This window comes from Antechinus flavipes, chromosome 4 (genome assembly GCF_016432865.1).
Source record: "Antechinus flavipes isolate AdamAnt ecotype Samford, QLD, Australia chromosome 4, AdamAnt_v2, whole genome shotgun sequence".
NCBI classification, from domain to species: domain Eukaryota; kingdom Metazoa; phylum Chordata; class Mammalia; order Dasyuromorphia; family Dasyuridae; genus Antechinus; species Antechinus flavipes.
In genome coordinates this window covers 214095631-214120085 of record NC_067401.1, presented here as the reverse complement: position 1 = coordinate 214120085, position 24455 = coordinate 214095631, and the positions used below count along the sequence as shown (strand labels likewise).

Below are 24455 nucleotides of genomic sequence, written 5' to 3'. Positions count from 1 at the left end.
TATGGCTTAGTAGAAAGGATGCTAGATTGGAAGGCAGAGAGGCTGGCTTCTTAAGCCATGGATCTTTGTTAAATGAAAAATAAAAAGTATCCCCCAAAGCCATCTAGTCCAACACCTTAATTTTATCAATGTGAAAACTGAAAGAAATTTAAGTGACTTGTCCAATGTTCAAATAAAATAAAATAGATTTGCTCTCAAGTACTCTGACTCTAAAGTCAAAGCTCTTTCTAACTTCCATTCTGCTAATTTTCTACTTATATGAACTTGAGCAAGTCACCCAACTTTTTTGAACTTGTTTTTTCCATCTATTAAATGGGAAGGTTGGAATAGATGATTAATAAGCTTTTTTGGACTCCAAATCTATGAATTCATATCCCATTTTCTTTAAATGGGACTTAGATCTAGGGAACAGGCTAAAAACCTTAGGATACTAGAGATACTAGCAGAAGTACTGAGATAGTAAACTTTCAATAAAGTTCCTACCAATCTGTCATTATGAATCTTCTTAATTTTGTTTGTCCCTGAAATAATTAAATTCATTGGATGCCAGTATGTCTTTCCTGACTCCTACTCAAGGGTAACATATGCAGTCATATTTACAGTTCCTACTCAGTAGCATGATCATCTTGTAACAATTGTTTTATTGTTATCAGATGGAAGTCTGGAAAAGTTATTTAAAAAAAAGATCCAGAGAGATTCAAGTATTTCATTCTGTCTGCCAAAGCTTTTTCCTATAACATAACAGTTTCATTTCCTTGTATTTAGGACCAAAGACAGTTACAAACCATGCCTTAGATGAGAAAGGTTTCTACCTTTAAAGTTAACTAGTGGAGAGATGGAGAAGGCAAGTGGAAGGAAGGAGACAAGTTGCAAAATAATAGAGAGAGGTATAGTAGTTGGCTTAGAAACAGTAACAGCAACATCCAGTGCTTAGTAGTTAAATAGTATACACTATTATTCTGTCATCCAAGGAATGTAGATTATGAAAGGGGTGGGAAGTAAAGGGAAAGAAGAGAACAAATTTTTATTAAGTGCTTTCTGTTTGCCAGGTACTGACTTAACTAAATGCTAAGTGCTTAACAAATTTAGCAATTGATCTTCATAATAATTCCCTGAGATAAGTGTTATTATTATCCCTATTTTATTGTTCAGGAAAGCCAGTCAGATGGAGTCACACAATTAGTATCTGAGGTTATAAATTCCAATCTTCTTGATTCCACACTCAGCATTCTATTTACTGACTTAGGAATTAACCCTTAGAGACAAAAAGGTGAGTCCCAATAAGATAAAGGAAAAAGGAAAGTAAAGATTAATAATATATTTAAAGCTGAGTCAAAAGTGATGGAAAGAAAATTATGGGGATTAATATAGGGAGGCCAAAGTGTTAAAGAATTGAATTAATAACCTGGATTATACCAAGTGAGCTGTAGCCAAATGTTTATGTATCAAGTCTTTTATTCTGAGATGTTAGCTTTTGTCATGCATGCTAAGAAAGGGCTGCTGACTCCCACATTAGCCTATCCATGAAACTGAAACATGAAATTTCCTGAACTGAATACCAAAGAATGGCAGTCAAAATACTTTTTGATAGCTCCTGAACTTTTAGTTACTTCCAAAGGGGCCTGGGAAGAATCGAACCATGGTCTCCTAGATCTGATCCTTCATGTTTTATTTTTGTTTTTCCCCAGGACAATATTGGGACTCTCATACTTCCATTTCGATGCCTTCCTCCCTGGCAGGAAAGGAAATATTGAGTAGGTAGAAAAAGTAGAAAGAATGTCAATTCTGCTTTAGGGATATATCTATCTAGACAGATAAAGCTTTAGGCGTGAGGATAAGTCTATGAAAACGGCAAGGTAAAAAACGAGCATTAAGACTTTCAAGAAGACTTATTGATGCTGTGTTATCATCTAGGACATTGCCTTGACTTGGGAATCCTCGGCTTTGGAGTTTCCTGGCCAGTGTTACAGCCACCAGCCGGCTATAGCCTTTCCTACGATGCTCTGGCAAGGTGTAACCATGAATCATTGTGGAAAATTGGTCTGTAAGACCCCAAGAAACTGGTTTTCCATTTTCATCTCGGACACACACACTAGGAAAGCAGTAGATGAGGTTCGCAAGGTACTGGTGACACTGTTCATTTCCACCCCGGGACCAAGTTCTGTTTAGCAGACCAGCTTCAGCAACACTCAGGTAAGACAACCGAGGGGAAGACTCCACTCTAAAGAAATACATGTTAGATAAAATTCAGTCATAGAATTAGAAATATTTCTATTTCTGTCTTTCAGGCAAATTCACTTTTGGCAAGAGTAGTGTCAAGCTAGTAAAGTACTTAAATGATTTGTAAGTAGATTCCATACTTCTCTGTACCATCCCTTTAAGTAATTTTAAAAATTCTGATTATCAGTAAGTTTGTCCTTATATCTAATTGAAATCCTTTCTTCTTCAACATAATTGTATTTGTTCTTTTTTTAAATTAAATTAAATTTATTAAATGAAATAACATCTTATATAGTATAGTACAATAAAAAAGATGATTGTACATAAACAGAAAATCTACTATGCACAATTTGCTATTTCCTTCAAACATAAAAGAAACTTATCATGTAAATTTCTTCTTTTTCCTTTTCTACTCCCACTCTCCCATACTCATCCTATGGCTGCCTTAGAGATGGCTACCATTAGAGACAAATGTATATATGTAAAATTGTTCTATATATGCTTCTATTTATCAGTTCTTTCTCTGGATTCAAATATAGCCTTTCTTCACATACCATTTGTAACTAATTTGGCTATTTAGAATTATTTATTTGCTCAAAGTTGTTCTTAAAATAATATTGCTGTTAGTAATACAAATTAAGAACTACTTACTATGGTATAAATAATAATCCCTTTTAAAGTTTTGTTATGTTCTGTCTTTGATACTCAACATACAAACTTTAGCTAGAACTTATATCAGTAGAGAAAGTTCCTATGTGGAATATTCTATCCTGATAAAATCAACAGATCTTCCACGGTTACATTTAGTATTTTTGCAAATTCTCTATATCTTATAACATTAAAATAGAGAAATAAAATAGAAAGAAGAGAACTTACACCAAAAAGTTATAATAATTAGAATTAAGTGGACTATACCTAATTCCTGAACAAGAAGACTGTCATGACAGAAGAACTTACAAAAAGAATAATATCAATAAAAGTTATCATCTGTCATATTGTACTAGTAATAGACACCATTTAGGTAGAGATGTATTTTCTAATTCAAATGTGTCTAGCTGTCCTGTGATTTTTTTTTTCTTATAGGTTCCAGATTGGTAAGCACAAAGTCATCCTAGACAAAAGAATGCCAATTGTCTTGTAAGCAAACAAATTCTATAGTTCTCTGTGGCATCCCTTTGGGGCATTTTAAAAACATTTGACTATCAGTTAGTTTCAGTATCGAATTTCCAGCTTTCTCTCTAGTATTAAAGTTGATTTTAGGGGCCAGTTGGCTATTTAAATATGAAACAAGAAAACAATCTAGCCTTTGGCTTAATTTTAAAGTCTTTGGCTTTAATTCCTTCTTCAAAATTATAACCAAAAGAGACCAGAAGATATGAATTCAAATAATCTCCAAGTTGCCAATGATGACATGGTAAACTATAGAAAATGTTCTGTAATTGTAAAATGTTTTAAGATCAGTTGGTCATCCAAGTAGCAGTAGTGGGATGGTATATCTCAGTTTTTGTTTCTTTTGCTTACTGAGCAGAACACCAAACAATTAATGAATGAGTGGGGTTACTGGGCTTGTTACCGATGTTAGCTGGTCTAACTCTTTTCTCAGAAAACTTTACCTCCTAAATCAATATTTAGTGTAAGACTAAAACAAGATTTTGATGAATAGGCCTTGGTGATTATTGTTCCATAATGATAATATTGATAATAATATATTCTGCTTAATTGAAATAAAAAGATAAGAATGAGATAATGATTATAATGAGCACTACTCATGTTTACAATTTAATTTTGATTTATAATTTTGTCTAAGTTATTGTTAGACTAAATGTCCAGAGCTGCTACCAGCATTTTTCATTCTTGGCAAGATTCAAAAAATACACACTGGAAAGCAACATGAAATATACCCTCAAATCCAACTTTTTAAAAAGACAAATTGAGTGGACGTTTTGCTGAGTGGAGCTGGGTTAGGATAGGAACTTATCTGAGATATAGCAGCCTCAGGAAGGACACATCTGGTAGCATTCTATTTAAACCAATTATTCTTTTTTATTTGTTTGGTTTTTTTGTTTTGCTGAGGCAATTGGGGTAAGTGATTTGCCCAGGATCACATAGCTAAGAAATATTAAGTGTCTGAGACCAGATTTGAACTCAAGACCTCCTGACTTCAGGGTTGGTGCTCTATCCACTACACCACCTAGCTGCTCCTAAACCAATTATTCTTGCCAAATAAGTGCTAGCTTTCTTTAATTGACTTACAACTTCTAAACTGGGTAAGGAGAATACAAATGTTATTTGAAGCTCACCACAGACAATGTAGAATCTATTCAGACTTATTATCTAGAGAAAAATGAAGATCTTCTTTTTTCTATATTTTGTGTGTATGTGTGGGTGTGTGGGGAAGGAATGCAATAGCCTTAATTTACTGACTTCTACTTCACTCCTCCAAAAAACCCTCAAAATTGCATTTCAGTTCTAAGACCAATTTTAGTGCCAAATCATTAATTATTCCTGAAGAAAAGTTTGGATGTGTTGATACCTACTGCATATATATTCTTAATGCTAATCCTTCCCTAAACAAAGAAAATTGACTTAACCCACCGGGAATTGGCATCTGGCATAGGGACTGGGGAAAATTCGACTGCCTTAAAAGAAGTCAAATTTACATCCAACTGTTTCGAGTTTGCAACAGCCTTGGAAACTTCATATATTCCATCCTGGAGTCCTATGAAGATTTTTTAAAGATAATGAAAATGAGTATTTTATTTGAGAAATAAAAGGCAACTGTTCATTCATCATAGAATTTTTATAATAATTAGAGCATATACTAAATAATTTAGCAACATGCAGGATATAAGCAGGAAGAAAACTAGGCTTAAAGTCCCCCAAAATTATTTACCAGGATTTTGGGTGAGAGCAACTTTTTTCATATCTCAGTTATGGAACTTATTAGCTTTCATGACCTTATTTAAGCCACTTTATATCTGTATTACATTTGCCTGATCTGAAAAAGAAGAAATCCTTGACTTGTAAACTTTAAGATTCCCTCTTGTTCTGCATCTGTGATTCTGTGACTGTAATTTCAAATTCTGGCTCAGTCATCTAGTAGGGGAGAAGCCTCAAGTGTCAACTGATTTCTCTGAGGTTTCTCAGGATTTTCTTCACTGGCTAGATGTGAGAAACAAATTAAGTAATGTATGAAAGCATACATAGTATATAGTAAAATTAGGTAGGAAATATTTTTGCATAAAAAAGGAATAAAATAATACATTCTAACTTCTAATGTGATTTTGTGTGTGTGTGTGTGTGTGTGTGTGTATTATATTCCACCTAAACAAAAGTCTTTTCAAGAGGAAGAAGGAGGAGCTACTCAATTATTTTTAAGGAACTTTGAAAGTAAAATGTTTGTGAATCAGTGTCTTAAAGTAATAAGTGAGTTCCTAAAACAAGAAATAGCAGGAGTCATGAAAATAATAAAAAGGAAAATTATATTCTGCCCTAATCATTTTGCTTTTGTTTTTAATACTCAATCTCCTTATCTCTCACAAGATAGAAAAGCAATCTTTATTCATGGAACAATATTACTATTGATCTACACAGAAACTTTGACCTATTCTGTTTCTGACCTGGGCTGGTTCACCTCTCTTTAGATAGTTAGGCCATTTTTCCTTCCTAAAAGCCCCTCATATTGGTGTTATACTTTATGTGAATACCTAATCATCTTTAGCCCTAGTGGTACTCAGAACAGAAGACTCAGTTTCTCCCTGTAGCAGAGATTACAGGTACTTATAACCACATCCAGTTTTAATTTTTTTTAAATTTCTAAGTGATTTTTGATGGATGATTAAATAAATTAATTGCATTTTAATCTTAGGTTTATTGATATATTTTGCTTCTTTCATTTACAAATATTTATTTTTCTCCTCCAATAACTAGCAAGCCATATCTTATGAAAAAGATTTTTGAGGGAAAAAAATCAGAGGGGCAGTTTGTAAAATCAATAAGTCCACCATATATGGAAGTATATCCAATATTCCATATATAATCTCCCACCTTTCCAAGGGAAAAAAAGACATTCAGTTTTTTTCCCCATTTTTATCCAAGATCAAACTTAAGCATTATAATTACTTGGCATTCATGGTTTTTCTTCCCTTTACATTTATATTACACATATTCTTGTAGCCAATGTGTATAGTATTTTAATTCTGTTTATCCTACTTTATATCATTTCATATATCCTTTTACTCTTCTCCAAATGCTTCATATTCATTATTTCTTGAAGTGTAGTAATATTTCTTCATATTTATTTCTGTATAACAATTTGTTTAGTTATTTCCCAAGTCAATGGGTATATACTTCATTTCTATACCTTTGTAACTTTGGACAATAAAACTACTAATATTTCTGTGTACATGAAACCTTTTTGCTGTCTTTGACCTTTTAAGGATATCTTCCTAGTAATGTAATTTCTAGGATAAAGGGTAAGGATATTTTAGCCACATATGTATCAATCAATCAGTCTATATCATCTATTATGTAGATCTATATATAATCTATCATATATCATCTGTTTTACAATTTACAGAATGTTTGGACCAATTCACAGCTCCATCAACAACTAAATCTGATTATATGTCTCCAAGTAAATTTTCATTCTGCTGATTAGGAATTAAGAACAAAAGGAGAGAAGGAAGACATGTTGGTAAATATGAGTTGGGTCAATGTAAATATAGAGAACTAAAGATTTTTCATAGATTTAATGATTTCTAAAAACAACTTACAGGGCAAATAATTTTAAAATAAACATCATTAAGATTACAATAATTTGTATTGCCATGTTTGTTTGCTATATATGTTTGTTGAAAGAAGAGAGATTGTGGACCACATAATAAAAGAATTGGAATGCTATTGTTCTTTCTAGTTGTTTGCAGAATATAAAATTTCCCTCTACATCAATCTTATTTCAAAATATTGAGAAGGACTTATTGAGTAGGATTATATAGAGGAGAATGGAAAAGGAATATTACATATAGCCATCTTTTGAACACCTCTGGAAATCTGTAAGAGGTATTATAAAAATTAAAACAAATTTCAACAAAAAGAGTCTTCTTTCCATAAGAGATAAGTGTCTGAGGCTAGATTTGAACTCAGGTCCTGCTGACTTCAGCAGTGGTGCTCTATCCACTGTACCACTTAGCTGCCCCAAAGAAACATACTTTTAAAAACAACTATTAAGCACCACCAAAATAAAAACAAGCAAACAAAACAAAACAAGAGAGCCATGAATGAAAGTAGGGGAGAGTACATAGCTCTTTTGATTTCACCTTGTATCTGAAAGACTTGTTCCCAGTTGATAACATCAGGCTCCTGTAGAAGCTTATGATAAGCCCTGAAATCCTTATAGAAGACTGCATAGGCATTGGTATAATGGTCCAGGTCATCTGTCTTAGCCTAGGAAGAAGTATATGGTCATGAAATTAACAAAAACCTATATATGGGAGATCCAAATGTTGAAGGTCTGTGTCCTGACCTTCTGCTCAACTACAAATTCTTAAATAGAATGCATCCTTTTACAGCAGTTATTTCCAAAATATATTATAGATTTTTGATTGCATATAAATGTATGTATTTATGATGGTTACACTCATTTTCCTGAGCTTAAATTTAACTTCAGCTACTTTCCACTGTGTAACTATGGACAAGTCATTTAATTCTGCTTGCCTCATCTGCCTCAGTTCCTCATCTGAAAAAAAAAAAATTGAGCTGGAGAAGGAAATGGCAAAGCATTTCAGTATTTTTGGTAAGAAAACCTCAAAAAGGATTATAGGAAGTCAGACATTACTGAAAAACAACTGAACTGAATTCAGATAATCTGTATGTGCATATTTTGACATTTACAAATGTATATATAGGTGCATATATGCATTGATACAGATATGTTCGTCTCCTTCTTCTCATGGCAATCTACCCTGAAATCATGTGCTATTTTGACTTAAGTCATTACAATTACACGAAATGCTCCATTATCCATGAAGAAGCAGATGGGCATCTCAACAATGATTCAGACTTAACTTGATCAAGGATTAAAATGATTCCTCATATCAGAGGATCCAGAAGAGTAGTACTTCTATTTCATAGTTAGGCACTAAGATTTTGATCTCTACCCTCCTATATGCAACTTTGAATATACTGTACCTAAAGTATTGGTCTTCTTGAAGACTATTCTCTTCTATATCATCACAATAATATCCATATAAGTGAGACCTTTATTAATCCTAAACCCCTAAACAAACAATTACTTCTTTCTTTTCTATCATTGGCCCTGGGAAAATAGAGTATGTTACTTTTTTTTAAATCCTTAAAAAAAAGAACATAACATCCAAAAGCAGAGAAATGATAGTTCTCCTGTACTTTCTCCTAGCTAGAACATCCAGGCAAAATATTGACAAACTAGAAAACATCCACAGAAGGATGACCAGGATCACATGGGCCTGAAGATCATACCACATGAAGATTGTTTTAAATTAAGGTTACCAAGGGAGTGTTGTAGTGGTCTATAAGTATTTGAAGAATTGTCATGTAAAAGAACCATTAAATATAAAAACAATTTTTATTAACCAAAATAAAGTTTAACCAAGTTTTGTAGAATAAAAATAAATAGATTGAAAATATTTACTATTTGCTATGACTATATTATGTTAAATATCAAATGTTCAGAACTGAACTGAATATTTAAATAGGTTTAATTCTGAATGTATTTTATGTTATTTGTATTGTCTGTAAAAAATATACACTTGGATCATTTGGATCGATGTTTATGATTTGAGAAAAATCAGATTTTCTCTATTAGCAATAGCAAATATGATAGCATTTAGATTTGTCATGCTTTTTCCTCAAAGTTCAGAATGAGAAAAATGGATAGTAATCACAAAGAGGCTAGGTTTAAATCTGTTCTACCCTTATTCTGATATATATTTACTGTACCCTGAGCACATTACTTAATTCCTCAGTTCTCTGGATAATTCTCTTAATTTTAAATTTCAGAGAAGTTTCCAACTAGCATTGGTAAAATGAGCTTCCTTACCTAGAAATTACCTATACCAACAAAATCTATAGTCCAGGCCCAATTCCCATTTAATTTTATGATCCAGAACTCTAAAATTCCTCTTTCTGATTTCGATAAACTATCCTTCCACATTTTCTTCTTCCTTATTATCTCAAGGCTGTTTCTTTTCATTCTGATCTCTTTGTACTATATCTCTCCCTGTTCTTCCAATCCATCGTTTTTGCTCTGCTCTCCTGGCCCTCCAACTTTTTTTTTAATAACTTTGGGTGGGTGATGGTTCTGGGGTCACAGACCTTGCAAAATAGAGGATTGATGCTTGACTTTCAGCAGTGATCCAGCCCAATTACATCTAACTAAAGTAACTATTTCTTAGGTTGCTCTTCCTTTTCTTCCCCACATCATTCCCCACCTTTATATATGACTTTGACCAGGATCCCATAATTTCTATTTACAGTTCAGGGTAATAAGAGAAGATAACAATTTATTAAAAGTCCAAGAGGCATTAGCTATGTGTTATTTTGTATGATAAACATTTCATTTAAAAGTATGTAAAATTGCCCTGGCTACTGCCTCTGTTCCTTTTCTCCTGGATGAATTCTAATACCTATTCTCCTCCTTCTTCTCCAAAATGTCAGCCATCCCCTATTATTACACTCCTCTTCTCTTTGGTTGACACAATTTTAAACTAATTTTTGATTCCAGTAGATACCTGTTTCTGGCGCCGAGTGATGACAGTTTTAAAGTTTGGCCATGAATCCACTACAACTTCCTTCCGAAAGGGATTTCCACGATTCATGTTCATTACGGCTCCATAAACCTGAGTCAACAAATCCAGAGAAAAAGATAAATAAGAATTCAACCATTAATGACTCATATGGTAATCTTCACTTCATTTTCTACTGAATGACAGCAATCTTACCACTGAGATAACTAGGAGAAAAATGAAAAGAAAATATATTCTCCTGCTTTCTCTGGATATTTTACTGGTATCTACCCTACCCCCCAAAGTTGCCAGATCTGTTCATCCTATGTGTCTCCACCCAAATTTCAATCAATAGACAAACATTGATTGAACTCCTATGGTCTAGATATTGAGGATGCAAATACAAAAGAACAAAAATAAACAAATAACAACATCCCCCTTCACCCCCCCCAAAAACAACAACAACAACAAAATGCAGTAGTATCTATCTTCAAGTAATCCTATTGTCTGTTGTAGGAGTTATGCATATGTAAATATATACAGAATAAATGGAAAATAGTTTAGGGTGAATACATAGCTGGTGACAAAGATACAGAAATTGGTGCTTGATATGGGTGAATATAATATAGGAATGTCAAATACCTTCATGAGGGGCGCTTGGTACCTAAGATCTAATGAGAACTGTCCAATACAAATACATTTTTATTATTCAATTAAGACTTAAAAAAAATAAGGTAGGGAATAAGCAGAAAGACCATTATTTTGTGCATATTTGCATCGATTCACTTTACAATTTATGTGGCAGCTAGATGGCCCAGTGGATAGAGTATGGAACTTGGGGCCAGGAAGACCTGAATTCAAATCCTGATTCAAACACACACTGGTTGTGTGACCCTGGGCAAATCACTTAAGCTCTGTTTGCCTCTGTTTTTTCTTCTTTTAAGTGGGAGTAATAATAGTATTCATTTCATGAAGGTTGTTGTAAGGATCAAAGGTAATTAATAAAGATCTTTTCAAACCTCAAAACACTACATAAATGCTAGCTATTATTTAGTAATAATTTATATTACATTTTAATACTTTTTTTGTAATACATTTGGCTGTAAGATCTTTGGTATTAGGGATTATTTCATTCTTACTACTTGTAGTCCTAATGCCTAGAATAATACTTGACACATAGTATGCATTTAAATGTTTATTGAGCAATTCATTCATTTGTGAGACAAATAAAAATTACATAGGGTATGTAGGTATGCATGAAAAAAGTTTATTAATAAGTTTATTAACTTATTGGAATATTGTGTACCTATCAAAGTTCTAAAGAGAATCCAGTAAAATCATATTTCAAATGACTTAATAATTATAAATAGCTTGGTACACAGTGCCTGGCTATAGTAAGTACTATATATAAACATTAGTTATATAAAGTACTTTACAAACTTTAAAATAGTTTATATATATTTATATATACATATATTATACATACATGTATATGTTTGCATATTTGTGTGAGATAATATTAGCATTTTCTTTGGGGAAATGTTGAGTAGATAAAAATCTAAATAAAATATTGTATATCAATGAAGGCTACAATAAGGATGTATAATATTTTGAGCTTTTATAGGATAAAAGTATAAGATCAAGAATAAACTTATACTTTTGAGACATTTAAAATTCCAAATACTCTAGCAGATACTCTCTTCACTAGTGTAGATCCTCTTTTTTCTGTATCCTCTCACAAAAATTCAATAGTATATTCATCTAAGACATTAGATGCCTTTCTTTAATTCGTTAAACATTTCTTGAATACCAATGCAGCTGTCCATCTGCCTATCTTTTAACATTTACTCTTTCACTATTCTCAGTTAATTTTCTTTTCAGACATTTCCAATGACATAGCTTATCCAAGGTTTTATTTTATTACATCAATTAAAGTGTTCTCTTCTCTTGTTCCCTTTACATCCAAAATGTAAACTTTCATTAAGCATTTTTTTGTGAGTTCCATGGCATTGGACACAGATAGTTCAGCAGATAATTAACTCAACCTACTTTTGGTTCCTTGAATAACTTTTTTTGCTTCAGTGAATGTGACTTTCTGAAATGTTTTGTGTGCCTAGAGAATCAAAGCTCTATTTATGAGGCAGCATAGTACCACACATAGAAAATGGGGCTGAATCCTGACAAGGCTGCATTTGAACCCTGCCTCTGACACTTGCAAGTATGTGACTTTTAGCAAATCACTTATCCTCTTTAGGACTTGATTTCCTATTCTGTAAAATGAGGGGTTTTGACTTGATGAATACTAATATCCCTTCCAATTCTAAATTTATGAGCCTGTGATCTTTCTTTTCGTTAGTACTCTCATTAAGTCCATTTCATTGAGGAAGCCTTCCCAACTTGCAATGATTTTTATTAATAAGCAAAAGGTGTGAATCTACTTTAAATTCATGGAATTCTAGTAAACTGGATATGTCATATGTATCAAATAGAGTAATAAATTATAGCTATTCAAAAAGTATCACAATACTAATTTATATTTTACACAATCATAGGATTGCTGAGTAGAAAGAAACTCAAAGAATATTTACATTAAGTCCTTCCAGAGACAAAATTCCTAAAATACCTTCAACAAGTGGTCATCCAGTCTTTTCTTGAAATTATCCAAATGGTGAAGTGTTCTTTACCATTTTGAAAAATTAATGCATTGAATTTTTTGACAACCCTAGTTGTTATTAAATTTTTCTTTATGTGGAGCTAAAAACTTCTTCCTTGTAATTCTTTTCCTTTAGTCTTAGATTTCTACTATTTAATATAGTTTTCTTTATGTTCTAAATGCTGAATTAAGAGTTATGAAGTTAAAAATGTAACCATCTTTCAAAACTCAAGTTTAGATGAAAACAGAGAAAAGTGACTAACCTCAGGATTAGAAGATAAAACTTTAAAGTCTGTGAGGAGTCATGTTTTAGTAACAGTCATTATTTGAACATTAAGTATTCCCTTTTTAGGGAGTGACAAATAAAGAAACTAGAAAACTACAGAGTTATAGAAGCATGATTATGAATTAATAATATGTAACATGATTCATTAAAAAGTATATATAAAAATTAATGTACATGTATAACTTGAAAAAATAAAATAATAAAAAGGAATTAATTATAGTTAATTATATAACTATTCAAGTTGCTAATTATAATAATTACTAGTTTCTGTTGTTATTCAGTTGTTTCAGTTCAGACTCTTAGTCATCCCATTTGGGGTTTTCTTGGAAAAAATATAGGAGTGGTTTGCCATTTCTTCTTTTACAGCTAGTAGGTGCTTGAGGCTGGATTTGAACTCAGGAAAATGAGTATTCCTGAATCCAGACCTGGTACTCTATCCTCTGTACCAGTAAATATTTATATAACCTATAGGAATATATATATATTCCTGTGGTTATCTAAACTTGTCTCTTCTAGCAACAAACATTGTGCTCTTAAATTTTAAATATTTTTTCTTAATAAATGTCTTTTTATATTAGTTAATCAGTTAAACATATTAGAATCCTAACAAGAATCTCTGACAAAATGAAGAGAGGTAAAATTCTGCTATATGTTTATATGTATATGTGATATTTATTGAGAAACAACATGACATAACATGAATTCAAGAACTACCTCTGAAATCTATTAGCTAAGTAACTATAGGTAAGTTAATTGAATTTTCAGTCTTTTAGACTCTCTAAGATTGTAATTTATAAAGTAGAGCTGGCTTGCATTGGTAAAGTTTTCTCAGTTGGGAGTTGCCTATACTAGTGAGAATATAAGCATAGTCCCTATCTTAAAAGGTGGCTATTTAATCAATATTTATAGAATTTTACTGATTATAATTTTTGGTAGAAATTCATGTATAACTTGGTCAAATGTTTTATATTCTGAATGATAATTCTTAGAATAAATTTGTCTCCTGAGTTATTTTCATCCTGCTCCAATTTTCATCCAAATTGCATGTATGATGCCAAAAAAATTAACAAGCCTTGAAGATTTAAAACCATGTTAACTGTAGCAAATATCATGCATGCATTTTTAATATCTCTATGTCTCATTTTCTTCATTTGAAAATGAAGCTATCTTTATTATGTTCATGAAAGTTCAAATATCAAGGAAGATAGCTTCATTTTCAAATGAAGAAAATGAGACAGAGATGTTTAAAAACTTAGATATAGTCATATATTAGTATATTCTCTCAGGAATTTGGTATCACTACTTCTCAAACAAGAAAATGTATATCATACCTTAAGTGATTCAGGAAAGTTATTCCGCAACATTTGCTCTAGCATCTGAAGTTTGGTGGAACAATTAAGTAGTATCATCTTCTCTAGAAATCTTAGGAACAACACAGCTTCTAATTAAAAAAACCAAAGGTTTACTTTAAACTTTAACTTTAAAAAATAAACAGTATTTTATTTTTCCATGTATATATATGATATATAAAGATTAATTTTAGCATTCATTTTTATAAAAAAATTGAATTCCAATTCCTCCCCCTTCCTCATTCCTCTTCCCCTTTCCTAAAATGTTAAATAATTTGATATAGACTACATCTGTGCAATTATATAAAACACATTTTCATATTAGTCATGGTTGTGAAAAAAGAAACAGAAAAAAAGAAAAAAAACATGAAAATAATCTTTTTCTGGATATAAATAATGATTTTCATCATGAGACCTTTGTAATTATCTTAGATCATTGTATTGCTGATAAGAACTAAGGCATTCTTAGCTGATCAACACAATATGTTGCTGTTGCTATATACAATGTTTTCCTGATTCTGCTCATTTCGCTTTTTTAGTTCATACATGTCTTTCCAGGTTTTTCCACAGTCTGCCTGCTCATCATATCTTATTACACAATATTATTCCATTATATTCATATACCACAATTTGTTCATTCATTCTCCAAGTGATAGGCATTCCCTCAATTTACCAAAAAAAAAAAAAAATTGCCATCACAAAAAGAACTGTTATAAATATTTTTATACATTTAGGTTCTTTTCTGTTGGAGTTCTCAGTCCTCCAGCCAACCAAGTGGAAAATGAAATAGATCTCTCTTGCCTCGGAGAGAAGGCTTTGTCCTTTGCTTCTGCCTCTGCTTTCTTCTTACCTCCGATCCAGCTCCAAGTTGAATCTGTCTTACCTCCGAGAGAGGGCTCTCTTCACTCGGCTTTTATATGACACTTCTAAGAGAATGGGATTATGCGTTTTCCTGCAGAGTGCTCTCTGGCCCTAAGAGCTTCAAGGGAGGTGTGATTTTGGATATCTCATACTAAACCCTGAAATCTCTCAAACATGTGAACTCCAATGAGTAAAGGTGTGAACACAAGCATTATATCAATTAGTTCTACTTAGTACCTTGTTTCAGGTTGAGTTAACACTAGGATTCTAACATCTCCCTTGAGTTATCACCTTATTTCAAGTTGAGTTAAAATTAGGATTCCAACACTTTCCCCCCCCCTTTTTTTTTTAAACAATCTCTTTGGGATATAGACCTAATAAGTGGCATTGCTGGATCAAAAGGTTTGATTGACTTTGGAGCATAGTTCCAAATTGCTTTCCAGAATGGTCTGAATTTCCAGAATAAAATAGACACACTCTCCCTAAAAAAAAAACATAACCTTAGAAAAGCCAAAAACTTATAGGTTATAGAACCTCTGAAAACACAACTGCAGAAAAAACTTGAATCTTGAGACAGTGGTCCCTCAACTTGGGAAATGGAGCCCCACTTTAGCATAGAGTTAAAATTCTTTTTTTTTAAATTTTTAAATAACTTTTTATTGATAAAACGCATGCCAGGGTAATTTTTTACAGCATTATCCCTTGCATTCACTTCTGTTCCGATTTTTCCCCTCCCTCCCTCCACCCCTTCCCCCAGATGGCAAGAGTCCTTTACATGTTGAATGGGTTGCAGTATATCCTAGATACAATATATGTGTGCAGAACCGAACAGTTCTCTTGTTGCACAGGGAGAATTGAATTCAGAAGGTATAAATAACCCGGGAAGAAAAACAAAAATGCAAGCAGTTTATATTCATTTCCCAGTGTTCTTTCTCTGGGTGTAGCTGCTTCTGTCCATCTTTGATCAATTAAGGCTCTCTTTATCGAAGAGGTCCACTTCCATCAGAATACATCCTCATACAGTATCGTTGTTGAGGTATATAATGATCTCCTGGTTCTGCTCATTTCATTCACTCAGTATCAGTTCATGTAAGTCTCGCCAGTCCTCATAGAGTTAAAATTCAAGAAATAAGTTAGAAACGAACAAAACAAAATTGAAAAAAAAAAAATTCTGACCACTGAAAGTTACTATGGTGACAAAGAAAATCAAAACATACATTCAGAAAACAACAAAGTCAAAATTTCTGCCTCCAAAGTCTCAAAAAAAGAATGTGAATTAGTCTTAGGCCTTGGAAGAGCTCAAAACGGATTGTAAAAATTAAATAAGGGAGTTAGAAGAAATATTGAGAAGAGAAATGGGAGTTGTTGGAATCTTTACAAACTGCTAACTCATTAGAGTTGATAGATTATTGATCTGATCTTACAAGAAGATGTTTTGGGCCAGAACCTGAAACAAGGTACTAAGTAGAACTAATTGATACAATGCTTGTGTTCACACCTTTACTCCTTGGAGTTCACAAGTATGGGAGATTCACAAAGTAAACTTTGTAACTTTGTGAATTCACACTTCCCTTGAGCTCTTAGGGCCAGAGAGCACTATGGGAGAAAACCCATAATCCCTCTCTCCCGTATTCCACAATTCCTCTCTCTCGTATAAAAGAAACAGACAGAGGCCCTCGGACAGATTTCAGCGGAATTACATGAAGAGTGGAGCTGGATTGAAGGCTGAAGAAAGCAGAGGCAGAAGCAAAGGACAAAACTGCAAGAGCTCTTGAAACCAAGGAAAGAGAGAGAGGCCTCTAAGAATCTAGCTATCCAGGCCCAAGGAAAGAGACAAGACTTGAAAGGAGAAATAAACGTTTGTATTTTTACCAGCTGGCTGCATTTGAGGTAATTATTGATCTGAACTGATACTAAGGCTGCCTCCAGAAAACCTCTGCCAGAAACCTGCTCTCTCCCCCAGAGAAAACCTTTATATTATTTTAAAGAAGAAAAAAAAACACACCACATTTTGGCACCCAACATGCAAGAAAATCATGAAAAAAAAGGTAAACAGCTTGGTAAAAACAAAAAAGACAAAAAAATACTGAAGAAAATAACACCTTAAAAACAGTGTGGGAGGGGGCAGTTTGATAGTGCATTGGATAGAGTACCAGCCCTGAAGTCAGGAGGACCTGAGTTCAAATCTGGTCTCAGACACTGAACACTTCTTAGGTGTGTGACCCTGGGAAAGTCACTTAATTCCAATTGCCTCAGAGAAAAAAAAAGAAAAGTAAAAAAAAGTATGGATCAAATAGTAAAAGAGGAACAAAAATCCAGTGAAGAGAAGAATGGCTTGAAAAATCAGATTTGGAAAGATGGAAAAGAAGGGATAATAGCTCCCTCAAAAAAATAATTCCTTAGAAGTTAGAATTGGGCAAATGAAAAATAATAACAGCAAGAAATAATTAAATAAAATCAAAAGAATGGAAAAATAGAAGAAAATATAATTTCTTTGGAGGAAAAAAAAACTGATCTCAAAAATAGATCCAGGAGAGATAATTGAAGAACTATTAGACTACCTGAAAGTTATGACGAGAGAAAGAGAGAGATACAGGCACACAGACACACACAGAGACAGAAAGAGAGACAGAGAGACAGAGACAGACAGACAGACACACACACACACACACACACACACACACACAGCCTAGAAGTTATCAAAAATAGAAAATATTTTTGAACAAGAAGGTGAATAAGAAATCATTGTAAGGACGTGACTTTCCCCATGTGAACCTAATTCCCATGTAAACCATGTGAACCTAATCGAGGTAGGATGTGACTCTCCTTGTGAGGACTTGACTGTTCTCTCACCCCTAAGAATATATGTTTTCGAACTCATGAGAACTTGACCATTTTTTAACCTAAAAGCTGGGAATGTACCACATGTGTTTTAGCTTCAAATACGTGATTCCAGAAACTTGCCACTCCTTGGAACTGTCGCTGTTGATAAGGACTGGCCCCCTTGTCGATGCAACACTTGACTATAACCATCTGGAGCCCTTGTCGGTACGTCCCTGTCTTATATGAAGTCTTTATTTGGCTCAAAGCCTTCTTTGTCCTGATGCCTATAAAAAGCGGGCAGAGCATTCTCCATTTTGAAACCTCACCTACGGGGATGACGATCTGCCTAGGATTTTCCCAATGGGGACTCAAAGGCTGAAATACTGGGGTTTCCCAGCCGCCGCCACCAGTAAATTAGAGTTGAAGCTCCCCCGATCGGTGATGTATTCTCTCTCTTTTTCTATTATTTTATTCATAATTCTCATTATTCTTTGTCTTTTATGTATTATTTGTTGTATGAGTTGTTATTGTAAGCATCCTATTCCATGCATTGTATGATTAAATTTTATTTTCACTTTGATTGAGTCCGAGAGCGTCATTTATAGGAGCGGATTCGAACTTTTCCCTAAAATCACACAACAGAAGTAAAATAGAAATTTAAAAAATTTACTTATCACCTCCCGAAAGAGGTCCCAAAATGAAAAATCTCAGAAATATTATACTCAAATTCCAGACCTCTCAGATCAAAGATAAAATATTACAAGCAGCTCCCAAAAACAAACAAACAAAAAACCAAAAAAACAATTCAAATATCTTGAAGCCACGGTCAAGATAACAAAAGATTTAGCAAATTCTATATTGAAGAACTGGAGGGCTTGGAATATATTCTTCCAAGGGCAAAAGAGCTAGGATTATAACCAAATCTACCCATAAATAATTGGGTATAATTTTTTAGAGGAAAAAATGCATATTTAATGAAATAGGGCACTTCAGGCATTTCTGATGAAAGGACCAGAGGTAAGTAGAAAAACTAACTTTCAAAAACAAGATGCAAAAAAAAAGTATGAAAAGGTAAACAAGAAAGAGAAATCATGAAATTCAATAAAGTATATATATATATATATTCCTACATGGGAAAATGATATTTATAACTCTAAAAACTTTTAAGGCAGCTAAAAATAGTATACATAGAAAACAAAGATATGAGTTGAATGTGAAGGTATGATTATCTTAAAAAAAAATGAAATTAAAACATGAAAAAGTAGCATGCCCTGGGAAAAGTGGTGAGGGAGAGGTATAATTGGGTAAAGAGTCTGCTATAAAAGAAGCCTGAAAATGATTGGGGGAAATAAGAAGGGGAGCACATGAACCTTATTCTTATCAGAATTAGCTGAATAGAAACTTATCTTACCACATGGGAAAGTAGAGAAGGGAGACAATAAGGAGTGCAGAGAGAAGGAGCTTAAAGAAAGGAAAACAGGAAAGCAAAAGTCTATTGCAAATGAACAGGGTAAAAGGAGAGAAAGAGTGGAATGAACAAGAGGAAAGAAAATAGAAGGAAATACATAGTTGGTAATCATTACTGTGAAAATTTTTTTATAAAGACTTCATTTCTCAAATTTATAGAAATAAGAGCCATTCCTCAATTGATAAATGATCAAAGGATATGAACAAAATGTTTCCAAACTAATCAGATATCTATAGTCATATGTAAAAAGGAGAAAGATTGAGAATTTAGAACTCAAAATTTTTTAAAAGAATGTTATAATTGTTTTCACATGTAACAAGGAAAAATAAAATATTAAATAAGATTAAAAACAAAACAAAACAAGCAACCAAACAAAAAGAATGGTCGAATTAGTGCATTAGTGTTCCAATTTTCCCACATCATTTCTAGCATTTATAATTTTCCTTTTTTGTAATATTAGCCAATTTGTTAGATGTGAGGTGGTGCTTCAGAATTATTTTAATTTTCATTTCGCTACTCAAAAAGATTCTATAATTTTCATGTAACAATAGATAACTCTTATTTTTTCATCTTAAAACTGCCTGTTCATAGCCCTCTTGCCCTCTGGATTATTATATTCCAAGTTCTCTAATCCTTTAATGTAGAAGCTGTGGCTTCATAATATTTAAATTTTTTCCTGTTTGACTGCTTGTAATATTTTCTCCTTGATCTAAGATATCAGGAATTTGAGCATGATTTTCATGGGAGTTTTCATTTAGGAATCTCAGGGGATGATAAGTTTGATTTTTTTTTTTTTTTCTGTCTCAGATTTCCTCGATGACCTGCACCTCTCTATCATGTTGCAAAAGCCTAAAATAGGCTGTACTTAAAGACATCTGAATAAAAAAATAGAAGATCTTGTGTTTTGGAGTTGATGTATTGATTAAGTTGGAGTACATCATGGTTGAATCAAACAAAGGTATAAAATAAATTGTTAATGTACCCAATCCCTATTTTATAGATGAGGAAACCAAGGCGCAGAAAGGCAAGTGACTTGACCAAGACCACAGTGGATGAACAGGGATCCAAATCCAGGTTTTCTTACTACAAATCTAACACTTTTTTAAAAAATTAAAGCTTTTTAATTTTCAAAATATATGAATGGATAATTTTTCAACATTAATCCTTGCAAAACCTTGGTTTCAATTCCCTCCCTTCCCACCACCCCTCCCCTAGATAGCAAGTAAATCAATATATGTTAAACATGGTAAATATATATTAAATCCAATATATGCATACATATATATACAATTATCTTGCTGCACAAGAAAAATCAAATAAAAAAGAAAAAAATGAAAAAAAAAACAAGCAAACAAAAAAAAAAATGAAAATGCTATGTTGTGATCCACACTCAGTTTCTACAATCCTCTCTCTGGGTGTAGATGACTCTCTTCATCAAAAGATCATTGAAACTGGTCTGAATCATCTCATTGTCTAACATTCTGCTTCTATACACTTAAAAAAAGTTCATACATTTAGAAATACCCAACTAGAATTTTGTTATAGATATATTTGGGAGAAACAGATTGGTATGGTAAAAGGGGAAAATCTTTTCTTCTTCATATTTATAATGACATAGAACTTAGAATCCTTCTGAATTCAACAAAGGAATCAAGCCCAGACAAACCTAAGAGTCACAGAAAATTCTTGCATCTCTTCTATCTAGGCACTAAAGAAAACTAAAAGTTCCCCATTAGAGATTCATTCCTTTGATATCTCCTCATTGTTTTTAGGATCATAAATCTAGTGCTAAAAGGACCTCACAGGCTTTCCAGCCCAATTTCATTTTATAAAAGGGGAAGCTGAAGTTGGGGTTCATTTGGGTTAAAAACATAGTCACTCATGGGAAAGAATACATAGCAATGTCATGTTAGTTTGTGTTTATATACCTTCCATATTTTCTCTACAATTCTGTGAAATATTTGAAATGATTATTATTAGATCTAGTTTATAGATGAGGACAATGAGGGTGCAGTAGGATTAAATGATTTGCCCATGAATGTATGGCTGCAAAGTAGCAGCTCCAGGATTTAAACCCATATTCACTGATTCCAGAACTACTTTTCCATTCAATTATACTTTGTCCCTTCACTAAGATGTTTGTGACTGACATTTCTTGGAGAGGAAATCAGCTGAGAACATGATGTTGAGAAGGAGGAATGAGAGGGCATAACTGTGGAAGGTAAATTGGTTTTTTCCCCCATAGTACTACTCAAACAAACCTATATTAGTTTTCATTCTCCTGGGAGTTGAAAGGGCAACAATGTTGTGTAATCTCTTTAATTCTGGATTTGTTGACACTGTATCTTAGAATTCTAATCATACAATTATCTTGCTGCACAAGAAAAATTAAATAAAAAAGAAAAAAATGAAAAATGTTCTGCTTTGCAAAAAAAAATGCTATGTCTTCTAAATTTGAACATGTTATTTAGAATATACAACCTATATCCTTTATTTTTATTCCTAATTAAAAGTTAGATTTTAAAAATATTTTCCTATTTAAAAGAGATTTTGATGAATGACATCAAGACACGATTTGAAAGGGTGCCTTTGAATTAACATAATGTGATGTCTAGGATCACTTCCTTGGTATGAAATGGTTCTCATGACACATACTTTGTTCACACACTTAACTACAAAGATGCTTACAGAGAGGTAGCAGGATAGACAGGATAAAAAGGCTGATTGTGAAGTCAGTAATACCTTACTGGAAGCCCAGATGTTTACACTGAAGTTTACTCTGAATTCGGTGATCCCCTGGGCTTTTGGGAAAAGGAGCACTTGAAACTGCTGAGACTTCCAAATAATGCTATATACCAAGATACAGATGGGAGTATACACCAATATAATTTAAATGGAGAGTTTATTGAAAGCAAAAGATGCTGGGAAAACATCCAAATCAGACAGCCCTGAACAGTAGGAAGTGGGGATTTACAAAAACTAAAACCACTAAGAGGAAGGAATTCTATAGCATAAGGGGAATAACAGAAATAAAAAGTAGAGTTTTCTAATTATAGTTTCCTATTTTTCCAGCATCCCTCATTTTACAGATAAGGAACTGAGGCAAATGGACTTAAGTGACTTGCTCAGAGTCACACAGCTATTAAGTGTCTGAAGCCAGATTTAAAATGAAAAAGAGGTGTCTTCTTGACTGTGGGCCCAATTCTCTATTGACTTTGCAAACTAATTCATAATATTTAGATTGTATGACACAATTTACCCTTAATTAAGTGCAGTTGAAAAAATTGTTTTATAATATTAACTCATAACTTTTTTATACCTAAAGTTTATGTTGGCTATTCTTATACTAAATCCATCAAAATTAGCTTAACACTTTTTTTTAGAATTTGAATATGAAATATGCACCTAAATAAATGTTCTGTTTAGGAAAAGCAAAATAATAACAAGTGAAATACAGTAAATTAATAGGAGAAAATAAATCTCTTCTTTTCAACCACCAGATAATATTCCTAAGATTCTTTTGATAAACAGGGCAGGGAAACATTCAATTCATACTCTTTTTTCCTTGTATTTTCTAAAATGATCTACTGACACTGAGAAAAATATTATTCATGTTATCTTTTTATCTGAGAGGAAATTTCTTTGGCTTCTCTGGAAATTTTGGTGTTGGCTCTTTTCTTTATTTACGCTCTATGCATATAGTATGCATGCTTCCTGCTTTGCAATTATGTGCAAAAAATAAGTTAATATCAGAGCAAATGGAAAATTCTTTGAAGGCTGTATGAAGACACAATTTGTAATGTCCAGGCTCTTCTCTGTGTCTGTGTCTGAGCTTTTTCTTTTTTTATAATTTATTTTTAAGGTTTTAATTTATTTATTTTTAATACATATTGCTTTATGAATCATATTGGGAGAGAAAAATCAGAGCAAAAGTGAAGAACCATGGGAGAGAAAAAAAAAACAGAAAAAAAGAAGTGAACATAGCATGTGTTGATTTACATTCAGTCTCCATAATTCTTATTCTGTAATGCAGATGGCAGTTTCTGTCCGAAGTCTGTTGGGATTGCTTTGAATCACTGGAGAATCATTGAGAAAAACCAGATCTTTCGTAGTTGATCATTACACATTCTTGCTGTTACTATGTATAATGTATTCATGGTTCTGCTTGTTTTGCTCAGCATCATTTCATGTAAATCTTTTCAGACCTTTCTAAAATCAGCTTGTTCATCATTTTTCTATAACAATATTATTCAATTACTTTCATATAACATAACTTATTCAGCCATTCCCAAATTGATGGACATCTATTCATTTTCCAATTTTTTGCTACCACAAAAAGAACTGCTACAAACATTTTTAGACATGTGAGTCCTTTCCCTATTTTTATGATTTTCTTGGGATATAAACCTAGTAATGGCACTACTGGGTCACTGGATATGCATAGTTTGATAGCTCTTTGAGCATAGCTCCAGATTGCTCTCCAAAATGGTTGGATTTATCATTTCACAACTCCACTAACAATGCATTAGTGTCCCAGTTTTCTCACATCCCCTCCAATATTTATCATCATGTTTTCCTGTCATCTTAGCCAGTCTGAGAATATGAGGTGGTATCTCAGAGTTAAAATTTGCATTTCTCTAATCAATAGTGATTTACAGCATTTTTTCATATGATTGTAGATGATTTTAATTTCTTCATCTAAAAATTATCTGTTCATATCCTTTGGCTAATTATCACTTGGGGAAAGACTTATATTCCCATAAATTTGACATAGTTCTTTATGTATTTTAGAAATGAGACCTTTATCAGAAACACTGACTATCAAGATTTTTAAAGATTAGTTCTCTGTTGGATAAATTGATTCTAATATGCCTCAAGAAGTCAAGTTGCATATACCAATAGGTCTATATGGGGTTGGAATCAAAGAGAGTAGGGTTGAATGTATAGCTCTAGGAAAAATCCAGATAGAGTGAGTAATTGAGTTTTAGAAATTTAGAGAAAGAGGAGACATATTCCATACTTTGTTTAGTAA

The 24455-nt window shown here is 32.7% G+C and overlaps 1 protein-coding gene across 1 annotated transcript; it reads right to left on the bottom strand.

Moving 5' to 3' along the window:
- Positions 1-626: 626 nt before the first annotated feature.
- GLYATL3 (glycine-N-acyltransferase like 3) lies at positions 627-14331 on the bottom strand. The gene is made up of 5 exons (XM_051997129.1): positions 14254-14331; positions 9990-10097; positions 7539-7665; positions 4816-4939; positions 627-2221 (listed from the first exon to the last, which is right to left on the bottom strand). The coding sequence occupies exons 1-5, from the start codon at positions 14329-14331 to the stop codon at positions 1807-1809; spliced, it is 852 nt and encodes a 283-aa protein (XP_051853089.1). The 3' UTR covers positions 627-1806.
- Positions 14332-24455: the final 10124 nt, after the last annotated feature.

What these genes read in the sequence shown, in the direction of transcription:
- GLYATL3 (XM_051997129.1), bottom strand. Translation starts at nt 14,331, where the DNA reads ATGATACTACTTAATTGTTCCACCAAACTTCAGATGCTAGAGCAAATG. An exon ending in ACAAGTCTTTCAGATACAAG is followed by an intron (nt 4,940 to 7,538) that starts GTGAAATCAAAA and finishes AAATCTTCATAG; the next exon opens with GACTCCAGGATGGAATATAT. An exon ending in ATGCCAGATGCCAATTCCCG is followed by an intron (nt 2,222 to 4,815) that starts GTGGGTTAAGTC and finishes GTATTTCTTTAG; the next exon opens with AGTGGAGTCTTCCCCTCGGT.